At 41.6% G+C, this 12131-nt stretch overlaps 1 protein-coding gene across 5 annotated transcripts in view; it reads left to right on the top strand.

Annotated features, from left to right (window-relative positions):
- LOC126353854 (uncharacterized) overlaps positions 1-12131 on the top strand; it is an 830655-nt gene that overhangs the window by 723541 nt on the left and 94983 nt on the right. For all 5 annotated transcript variants that reach the window (XM_050003019.1, XM_050003018.1, XM_050003020.1 and 2 more), the window contains one exon: positions 9071-9245. In XM_050003019.1, the coding sequence (XP_049858976.1) occupies positions 9071-9245 (175 nt within the window). The remainder of the gene's footprint in view (positions 1-9070; positions 9246-12131) is intronic.

Here is a 12131-nt window from a genome sequence, read left to right as displayed (position 1 = left end):
AGACAGCTTTTTGTTTTGTGACAGTGAGCAGCATTTTTGAAGTAAAGGGAATTTTAGTTGATGATTCTAAATATGCTAACCAACTCTGCCATCTTCTGGGACAGGCAGAACTAATCAGTGACCTATCCTATTGCTGCCGCCTACGAACAAGTGCAGTACAGCGAAGATAGTTATCGTGTGGAGACTTTATCAAACTATGGAACAGCTGCAAGAGATTGTCTATGAATATCATCTCCATGACAATGTGCCTTCACAAGTTTGGCATCACCTCCTCACAACTATTGATCACACTCTCATGCCAGATATGATGTTATGGATGCTATGGATCATCAAGTTACCAACAGTGTTGCAAAGGGTGATGACTGCATATCAATCTGAACATCTACAAAAAGACTCATGTTGGCGGATCAAGTGTCCACAGTGTGATAGGCCACTAACATCTATTAGACAGACAGATGGACACCACCCTGCATATTATGTGCCAAGGATGTCTCAAGTGCCACCTGCTCCCAGGTGAGCCAGCTTGATGTAACACAATGGTGACATCACTTTTTCCCAGCAGCTGACTCTGTGCCATCACTTGCCACCTAACCTGCACCATGAAACAACAACATAGCTACTGTTACAGCCAGACCACAGCCATTGATATGCTGGTTCCACAGTAAATTTGGACATGATTCTAGCAGATGTCTTGCTCCTTGCAAGTTCCCAAACATCAGTGGACAGAAACAGGTGCTTCAGCATGCTCCAGTGAGCAAAGTTGCTTACCTCATTTGCGCATAGCACAAACTCCATATCACCTTCATGATGGCTACACAATGAAGCCTCTTCATTACTCACCTTGCTACGCAACAGCATGGGTTCTGATATCACCTCATTCCCACATGGCAGCATTTGAAACTTCAAACTGACATGATCACTCTTGCTTCACTGAGTGAACAACATGCAGATACCAGTCTACAGAACTACAACGTGCACTGTTCATGTGTTGATGAACATACCTCGACTTTCTAAATAACAGACGTCTGTGAACCAGTCATTGGCATGGACTTTCTAGAGTTTGTCCAGTGCTTATCTGACATAATACAAGTGTGACTGATGCTTTATGGTGCTGTGAATCACATAAAGGGACTTTTCACTCTGATCATGCTACTGAGCCTGCTTCACCTGAATGCCTCACCACTAACGACTCCTATTATGATGCACTCAATAAGTGCGCCCAGTTGTAAGGTGACATTCTCACTACCCATCACTGATACATCAGCTGCAATACACACTCGCAAGCACTACTCATCAAAAACACAGATCTCTAGTGTCGCATCAGGAAGGCAGGCAGCGCACAGTCACCATGAAAACACTTAGCTGTCTAATGCTCTCAACAGCTGGCTGCAGCGCATGGGCACCACCTCCAGCCATGCCTCCTACACCCAGCCACGTTCCACACACAGCAGTCACCTCACCATAGAGTATGCCAATAGTGGCCAGCAATAATCACAATAAGGTCCATACATAACACTGTGCAATGTTCATAAACAGTGAAGCTGGCCCGCCTACTTCCTGTACTCGGGCTCATATGCATGCAGTGTGAGAAGGAACCATTGATGGTCTTCCCGTTCCCCATAAATCTTGCCATTTGTGATCTGAAAACCTACAGACTACTAATAACACAGTATAGGAACTTTAGGAAGTGGGTGTCGTCCAACCCTATGTTGGCCTATGAGCTTCCCACATTTAGCTCATATTAACATGATTCCTTCAGACTTTATGGGGAATATAGGGTAGATAGTGTCTCAAAAGGAGGATATAAAATGAACATCAACAAAAGCAAAACGAGGATAATGGAATGTAGTGTAATTAAGTCGGGTGATGCTGAGGGAATTAGATTAAGAAGTGAGACACTTAAAGTAGTAAAGGAGTTTTGCTATTTGGGGAGCAAAATAACTGATGATGGTCGAAGTAGAGAGGATATAAAATGTGGACTGGCAATCGCAAGGAAAGCGTTTCTGAAGAAGAGAAATTTGTTTACATCGAGTATAGATTTAAGTGTCAGGAAGTCGTTTATGAAAGTATTTGTATGGAGTGTAGCCATGTATGGAAGTGAAACATGGATGATAACTAGTTTGGACAAGAAGAGAATAGAAGATTTTGAAATGTGGTGCTACAGAAAAATGCTGAAGATTAGATGGGTAAATCACATAACTAATGAGGAGGTATTGAAGAGGATTGCGGAGAAGTTTGTGGCACAACTTGACTAGAAGATGGGATCGGTTGGTAGGACATTTTCTGAGGCACCAAGGGATCACCAGTTTAGTACTAGAGGGCAGTGTGGAGGGTAAAATTCGTGGACGGAGACCAAGAGATGAATACACTAAGCAGATTCAGAAGGATGTAGGTTGCAGTAGGTACTGGGAGATGAAGAAGCTTGCACAGGATAGAGTAGCATGGAGAGCTGCATCAAACCAGTCTCAGGACTGAAGACCACAACAACAACGACAACAAACAATAGGGTGCTCAGCTCTAGAACAGTTCATGATAGTTACCCTATAACTAACAGCCAGAGCTTTATGCATGTTCTTGCCGGCACAATGGTATTCAGTGTTATCGAGTGTAAGCAGGCTTATCTACAAATACCAATGCACCCAGGTGACATCCTAAAAGCAGTCATGTTCAGTCGATTTGAACTGTAAGAGTATCTCTTCATGCTGTACGATCTAAAGGATGCCACACAAACGTGACAATGTTTTGTTCACTTACTTCACCAGCAATTTTCATATTGCTACAACTATCTCAACGATAAACTCATATCCTCCAGCATCCATGATGAGGATTCACATCATCTAGAACAAGTTATAGCTGCACTATGATAAGGTAGTGTTGTTTTTAATGAAAGAGCGTGAACCTCAGCATCTGGAGATGACTTTTTAGGCCATACACTCAACACAAGGACATGGTGAAAAAATTCCACTTCCAAAAACTTTTGATGACCTATATCGATTCCTTTGAACCCTTAACTCCCAATGGCGACACCTTCCCCGTGCAACAACATTGCAGCCTCCTCTCATGAATACTTTGGCTGACAAAGATAAGCACAGTGAAAAAGTAAGTCAAGCGGACTGCAGAATTGACAGAAGCATTCGATTTGGCGAAGAACTGTTTAGCACGAGCTGTTACTTCAAAACACACTCATCCCGGAGCACAATTCACACTCGTGACGTAACAGAAGCAACATTGCGATAGGGGCAGTGCTTCAGAAGGCGGTAGGGGGAGTGCCACAAGCACTTTAGTTCTTTGCAAAGAAACTATTTTTCCTCACAATCTAAGTGGTCAGCTTTTTTTAGAGAACTCCTTGCTGTATATGTGTCAGTCAGGTGCTTTCAAGAGGTCTGCCAAGTGATCATGTACACAGATCACAAACTGGGGGTAGACGCTATCAAGAACCCATCTCAGGACATCGGCCCATGCCAATAGCAGACATCTAGACCTTATTGCACAGCACATCATCAACATGTGCCACATCCACATTGATGTCAAGTTTACAGTTGATGTAGAGATGGGCAGATTCAGATGGGCCAGTGTCAAATGACTGTCATCACTGCGCACAAAGCGACCATGTATGCCAACGTAGTAAGAGAGACTGTCATGCACAGCCTCACCTTCGAGGCTTCCCCATTCCTGAGACTCAGTTTCAGAATGTCCACATCAGCACTGTCGGACCCCTTACAGAGTAAGAAGGATTTTATTGCCACCTATCAGTGTCTGACAGGATGTCATGATGGGTAGAAGCCGTAATTATCTGCGACATCACAGCTAATCGTGCACTCGTTGTGATGTGTATTGCATGCTTAGCCATACCCAATCTAGTAGCTACTGATCAGGGCTGTCAAATAGAATTGTGCCTCTTCAACACCCTGTGTGGCCTCTGTGGGGGTCACTCACATGTGGACTATCGCATATCATCCACAAAGTAATGGCCTCGTTAGGAGATGGCACAGAACCATATAGGTGGTCCTGATATGCCGCAGCAGTTTGTGGGCTGAGGCACTCCTGTGGGCCCTGCTCGGCATTTGCTTAGTGTACAAAAATGACCTACACACATTGCCAGCAAAGTTGTTCGACAGAGAGTCACTGTCTTGTTTGCAGACTTCACATAGCCTATGGACATGACAAGTCAGATGGACTTACCTATGCTAGTGCATCATGTTCAGCAACATGTCTGGAACATACACGCCCTGCCTCAGTCATCTCATTCAATCCAAAAGTGTTTATATGCAAGAATCTTGCCTCCTGCAACTTTGGAATGTGAGATGATTTTGTACAAGCAGTTCAGCAGCCCCCTTATTCAGGCCCATACAGGGTGCTTAAATGTGGTCCAAAGAAATTTAACACCCTAGTGCATGGCAAACTTACAACTGTCTCACTCGCCCAACTTAAACCCACATAGGTACTCCAGGATTAATTTGCCTCAACTCAACCAGATGTTGACACACTGGTTAATGAGAATGATGACCAACACTCATCAGTCACGTCTCCCCCACCCTCGAATTCACCCAGTGATAGACAGGACTTTGATGAGCTTCCACCATTACTGAGGCTTCCGTTGCACCATCTGAGTCACAATACAGCCGTGTCAGATACACCCCAAAATTTTCTGGCACTGTAACATTTGTACAGCATCACAAAGCTATACAGCACCACGAGAAATGGCCCATTTGTGTTTCGCACACTTGCCTGCCCCAGCACTATCAGTCATGCACATCACTTCTGTGGGAAACAGTCCAGCCGTGCCTCACTCAGGTGCCTACCACAATACAATTGATCACATGCATTGTGTATGCCGATACACACTTGCCACAGTGCTCCATACTCCCAGAAGAGTGCTCTAAGGGGATATTGACCTCTACATGAGATGTGAACATTTCTGCCGGTTTAAGGAAAGTCAGTACATTCTAGAATAATGTTAAAGATGGATGGATGAATGGATGTGTAGTTGCTCTCGTAAATAAAGTTACGTTACATTTATTACACAGCATATGATTGGAAGTCGTTCCTACCACACTGTGGACAACTCTTCCTACAAAGTGATTCATATGACTGGTCCACATACATCTGTTATGTAGAAAGTTGAGGTATGTTCATCAACACATGAATAGTGCATGTAGTAGTTCTGTAGACTGGTATCTGCATGTTGTTCACTCAGTGAAGCAAGAGTGATCATGTCAGTCTGAAGTTTCAAATGCAGCCATGTGGGAAAACTTGGAGCCACTAGCAAATGGTGATGGAGGCATTTTCAATACATAGGAAATAAGAGCAATCACAGATTTCCTGACTCCTCAGAACATTTGTGATGTGAGAAATTTCCTCAGAATGTGCTCATTCTACTGGTGATTCACAAAGATTCTGTACTAAGGCACATCCCTTGCAAGAATTATTGTAGGTATATGCTAAATATTCCTGATACATGGCACAAGAGAGAGGTATTGCCTGTCCTTTAAGAAGATGCTAACATAATCTCAAGTTCTAGCATTGTGTGACAAAAATGCCTGGACAGACCTTCACACTAAAAGTAGCAGTTTTGTGATTGGGGCAGTTCTAATACAAATTCAGGAAGGTGCTGAACAGGTGACAGCCAATGCTTCCAGAGTACTCTCCAAGGGTGATGCTGAGGGAATAAGATTAGGAAATGAGACACTTAAAGTGGTAAAGGAGTTTTGCTATTTGGGGAGCAAAATGACTGATGATGGTCGAAGTAGAGAGGATATAAAATGTAGACTGGCAATGGCAAGGAAAGTGTTTCTGAAGAAGAGAAATTTGTTAACATTGAGTATAAGTTTAAGTGTCAGGAAGTTGTTTCTGAAAGTATTTGTATGGAGTGTAGCCATGTATGGAAGTGAAACATGTATGATAACTAGTTTGGACAAGAAGAGAATAGAAGCTTTCGAAATGTGGTGCTACAGAAGAATGCTGAAGATTAGATGGGTAGATCACATAACTAATGAAGAAGTATTGAATAGGATTGGGGGGAAGAGAAGTTTGTAGCACAACTTGACCAGAAGAAGGGATCGTTTGGTAGGACATGTTCTGAGGAGGCATCAAGGGATCACAAATTTAGTTTGGGAGGGCAGCGTGGAGGGTAAAAATCGTAGAGGGAGACCAAGAGATGAATACACTAAGCAGATTCAGAAGGATGTAGGTTGCAGTAGGTACTGGGAGATGAAGCAGCTTGCACAGGATAGAGTAGCATGGAGAGCTGCATGAAACCAGTCTCAGGACTGAAGACAACAACAACAACAACAACAACAACAACAACCACCATCTTAATCTCTTTTTTTCAATTTCTTCTCTCATACTTTCTTGTTTAATGTCCTCTCTAATCTCTACATTCCTTACTCTGTCCATTCTTGTTTTTCCCTCAACTGCTCTGAGAAATTTCATTTCCCCTACTTGCAGTCTGCTCCAGTCCCTTTCTGTCACTGTCCATGTTTCTCCACTATAGGTGACAATAGGGAAGTAATAATTTTTATACATAAGGAGTTTTGATTTTTCTGAAACTTCCTTATTCTAAATCAGGTGCTTTATTGTTTGGTAGAAATTTCCTCCCTTCTGTAATCTCCTATTAATTTCGTTAGTTATTCTTCCATCACCAGTTATTTCACTCCATAAATAAGTGAAACTTTCTACCACTATGAGGGGTTCTCTATTCAAGGTAATATTTCTGTCGGTTCCTTTCTCTCTTCCAAATACCATTACTTCACTCTTATCTTTATTTATTTTTAATCCATACCTTTTCATTATTTCCTCCCATGCATAAAGTTGTAACTGTACACCTACCTCTTTATCACCCCATATTACCAGTCATAGCTGCATTAAATGACAGTGTTATTGAACACAATAGAAGCCTTGAAGCAGGAGGAAGCAACCTAAGGAGAATTCCACTTAATTAATGGAGCATTGTGCTAGAAGAACTATGATCCACTGGGGCATAAATGGTTACTCGTCATCCTAGATCATCTGTGGCCAGCTACCCTGAAGTTTTTTGATGATGCACCTGGAGTCTGTGAAGAGGGTTTACAGAATCAGATGCAGGTATCCCTGGCCAAGTCTCTACCAATGACAGAAGCATATGCCATAGTTACCTCCAGGACATTTGATACCAATCCCATCTGCAGAAACGCAATTACACTGAATTGGAGTCAATCTCTAGGGGAGGTTCCCGAAGTTGGCAAATGGGAACTTAGTAGATAATACTGTGCACTTACTAACTCACCCGCTATTCTGTCACTGATGCTATGCTGGCTGCTGAAGCTCCAAAAATTGCATTGTTTGTTGTATAAGACATCATTTTAAAGCATGGAGCACCCCATATGATAATCTCTGATTGTGGAAATGTTTTTCAGTTATGACTAGTTCCAGAGTTAATTACACATTCTGACATCACCTGCAACATTACAGCTCCCTACCATACAGCCAAATGATCTCACAGAACACTTCAATAAGATGTTGGCAGATATGCGTGTGATGTACATTGATGATGGAAAAGAAAGATTGGGATACAACACTGGCTGCCACAACATTCATACACAACTCAACAAAGAAGACGTTACAGGCTACACACCATTCTTTCTGTGTAATGATTGTGTAGCCAAAATGATAAAGGATACACTATTTCTGTTTCAACCAGATGATACTCGAAGTATAATTACATGAAACATCTCATCAGCAGGATTGAAGAAGGAAGGCAGCTCACTTGCACACTGATCCTGAATGCCCAGGAGCAGGGCCAGAGAGCTACAATGCGAAGCACTGACCAGTAAGATGCAGCTTTAGTAGACTTGGTTTGGATTTTTACTCCTGTGCAGAAAGTATGACTATTAGTAATGTTACTAAAGCACTATTTTTGGCTGTATTAATCCTTTGTTGTGTGTCAGATGTGACATATGAATAAGAAGACAAAGTGCACACACATCATCCGTGTCCTCTGTATGAAGCACTACTACAGCTCAGAGTGCAAATCAAGGATGGGAGGTTTAAGGAACCTGAAGACCTACCTGACAATTGCAAAGCTTTGCTTTCACACATCACGGTGAAGAGGATGTAACAACACGACTATAATGTGAACATCCACCAGCATCACCTTACAAGAGATTGTTGACAACATCTAGATCCTTGATGCTGTAGTCAGCCTCAATGAGAATTTATGAAACAGCAGCTTGCTCCTTCGGCAATAAATGGAGAAATGCCACATTCTGTGCTGCATACCATGTGCAGCAGTGGATAACATTGCTGGCTGGTGTGTTGCAGGTTACCAGTTCAGACCTGACCAGCAGTTATTAGTTACTTAGTACATAGTTGCCATTTCTGGATGGTTCTTGAAATCTCTTAAGTTTGTAATGTTTGTGTATTCTGGAATATTCTATTTGTATAAATACCTGCTCTTTGGAATATTTGATGTTTGTATAAATTGCTGCACACACTATCCAGTATGTCATTTACGACCTTGCCTTTGGATTTGGACTTTATTGCTGTTTTGACATGACAATATCAGATGTGACTGATTTTGCATTGGTAAATCCCGTATCACAAGCATCAACGTATTCTCTGGGTGTTTAAGTATTAGTTGTGTTTAGCTGAAGTGGGGAATATATTACAACAACAAAAACTACAACAACAGTAATAACAACAATAATAGCAGTAACAACAACAGTATATTAGTAAATTATATTTGTTTGTACTAATAGCAGATTTTTTCGTCAACCAATAAGACTAAATCATATTAAAAGAAAGCAGCATTCTATGTGCTGTCTGCTCCTGGTATAGGTGATATTGAAGTCTTGTGGGGAAAATCATGAAATAATAATGACCACTAACTTCACTGTCACCATGTGGCTACATTAAAACAGCTACACTCAGAATCAAAAAATATGATCACACATGTGTTAGTCTAGCTAATCAACATTTTAACATTCATACCATAAAGAGAAGCTGGTTGAGTTCGAAAAGTGAAATTTGCATGTATTGTTTGATGTGAGTGTCAAAAGTTATTCCCAGGTGAAGTATAATGGTTCATTTGCAGGTATTCCAGGGAAAGTCTTCCATGATTGTGTCCATGGATCAATGTGGCTGCATCCACTGTGTGTCAAACTTGTTGACACACTTGAATTCCAGAGGCTTCGCAACATAAAGCAGTTGGGCCTTGCATATCTCGTATACCCAGGTGCAGGCCACAATCGTTTTGAACATTCCCTTGGGTAAGTTCCAAGTAGCTGCAACAGTAGATGAAAGGATAAAATACAGAAAACACTGTATTTAACTTTATTTTTTTATGTTCAACATACATTATAATTTTTTTAGGTTAACTCTGTTGCATAATGTGGGTGTACTGAACGCATACTGATGGTATAGTTAAGAAACTATTACTAATATTCTAGAATGTTTTGTTGATCTTTCAGTGTCTGGACATCTAGCAGAATCTCGGTAATATAACTCACCTTAATTGTTACTTTATAATAATTTGAATTAGAGTAGATTATTACTCACCAAGTGGAGGTTGTGTTGACCAGCAGATAGGTACATTTACTACTAGACTGCACAACACACACTCACACTCACAGTCTCTCTCTCTCTGTCTCTCTCTCTCTCTCTCTCTCTCTCTCTCTCTCTCTCTCTCTCTCTCTCTCTCTCTCTCTCTCTCTCTCTCTCTCTGTCTCTCTTTTTTTGTATCCCACCTGGTAGGCGGCATGTGGGCCTGCTCCTGTGATCTGCAAAATATGCCGAATGAAGGAAGTGAGTAGGAGCAGCAGAGGTAAAGCACTTTGGTTCTTCAGTTAAGAGTTAAAGATATTTACTATGGGCAAAAGCATGTTAATAAATGATTACATAACTTTGTGATGATGAGCACGTAGGCATGAAGCCGTATTCCCATTGTAAGTAGTGCAAATTCTCAATAGCCAGCTAAACACTCTGAAGTTGAACCGATGTTTCCAGGCCGTCTGCTCTTGATGAAATTGCTGAAAGCAGAGCAGCCCTTGTTGAACTCCACAGCGTCGGCTAGAGGACGCTGTGGTCAGCATAGTTTGTCCGCTCTCATAGTGCCAACCTACGAGCATGCACCTACTACTCAGAGAGACTGTTTGTTAGCGGTCATGTGCTCTTTTGAAAGCTGCACTTTGGTTGCACCTAAATTCAAAGACTATATGGCTGCTTTCAGAGGTGGCCCTGTCTTTGGTTGGGTAGGAAATGGCTGACAGGACTGGAGTAGTGAGAGGATGTGGAATACAGGTCTTACATCTAGTCTTTTACTGGGACACAAGCCATGGGGCACGGTTGGGAACAGAGCTGGGATATGGTCAAACCAGGATATTGTGTGGTGTGGGTGGGTGGTGGAATAGCAGTGCAGAAGGGGTCGGGCAGATAGTAGGGAGGATATTTATTATTTTAAGGAATGACAACAGATAATGGAAAAGCTGGAGGTTGTGATTAAGATGCTCCAGTCCTGGGTGGTACCGATCACTAGTGGGGTGCTCTTTTATGGCCAGTCCATGGGTATGTGGAGGAAAGTAGGTGACTAGGAGGACAAGGTGCAGAAGATTGGTTTCTGGATAAGGTAGGGAGGATTTTAGTCTTGCTTTCAGCAAGATCCTTGGAGAGGGACTGTTTGTCACTGCAGATGTGACAGTTACAGGTGGCAAGGTTGTAACATGGTGTGGAATTGGTGGCAGGAGTTGAAATAGAGGTGTTGGTGTTTCATAGGTTTGAAGTGAACAGAAGTACTTACAGAGCCACCTGTGAGGTATGTGAGGTGAGAGGCTGTGGGGGATGGATGTGAAGACTGTAGTTTCCGTATAGTAAAAATTGCGGCAAATTGGCGGTCGAGAACCTGGCGTATTTACATCTAAGATGGTTGTGTGTCAACCGTTTTGACAGCAGCAGAATCGTCCTAGTTTTGGCACTAACCAACAGATGGCAGCACTTTAAAATGAGTATGGTCAGTTTGACATCCAGCTATGTGACCGGGAAACTTGATGCCCGGGATGATGGCTCATGGCGGGCTTTCTCCAGACTGCTTTTAGCATAGAGCGAAAGTGAATGTATAATGTAGAAATAAATACAAACTGATCCCAATGTGGCAAAAAGGAGCTTGTAGTCTCATTTTAAAGCAGAAAATTAGCCGGTTGTGCTCATATAAACATGCCTCGAGTCGCCCTGGTAGTTTCTGAATTACAATAAATTGAATATTTTAATAACTAAGTAAGCTTGTGAATTGGACACCTTGGAGACACTTGACAAAATTTTACGAATGAGGTGTCAAATGAATGGTCTGAATGAGTAGTATTAAGATACCAATGTAATTTTTTTTGTGTGTTCTCAAAATTCAAATGAGGAGCTGTAATGATGTTTTCGTGATTAAAAATGCAGAATTTTGACAAATAAAAAATAGGAACTATAAAGATAGTGGCATTACAAAAAAAATTAGACATATGGGAATAGGTAATACAATAATAATATCAGTAAAGTATTTTAAATAATGAGAAGTTCTATATGAAGAACACACAAATCTTAATGATATGAGAATAAGATCCTGTACAGAAATTCTGGTGATAACTCTGAATTCAGCGGAAAATTTCTGTCTGAATGGAAGTGCTACATGCATTTGATTGTATCTATATTAAGTGTAAAAGTAAATTTTATGTGCAAACAAACTTGATTTGACTTCAGTGTGTTCAAACTGAGGGCTTTTAAGGGCAGCCATTTTCTGTGGTAGGGGGCAGTCATTCAGTTGAGTTGAAAGGGGTAGCATGTGTGACTGACAAAAGTCTGTGTACGAATTGGATTTAGAATATTTTTGGTCCATAAAGCCGCATGGAACTTGTGATTTTCAGCAGGTGGGTGCTGCTGGGCTTTGAAGAATTCTCGGTGGGGCATTTGGGAGACATGTGACAATTTCGCACATGAGCTGAGCTAGAATGTTTTTGTACTGCGAAGTTGTGTTGAACTTTAACTCTGAACAACTGCTGTGGGACATAGTGATTTCAGCTTGCAGTTGGACTTCGGCTTGTGTTTGGTTTTTTATTATTTTTCGAGAAGTATTCTCTGCTCGGAACTTTGTTCATCTTGAGTTTTTAGGTATTTCAAAA

This window comes from Schistocerca gregaria, chromosome 3, assembly GCF_023897955.1.
Source record: "Schistocerca gregaria isolate iqSchGreg1 chromosome 3, iqSchGreg1.2, whole genome shotgun sequence".
Lineage (NCBI taxonomy): Eukaryota > Metazoa > Arthropoda > Insecta > Orthoptera > Acrididae > Schistocerca > Schistocerca gregaria.
The sequence above is the reverse complement of the archived record's forward strand: the minus strand, read 5'-3'. Positions and strand labels throughout refer to the sequence as shown.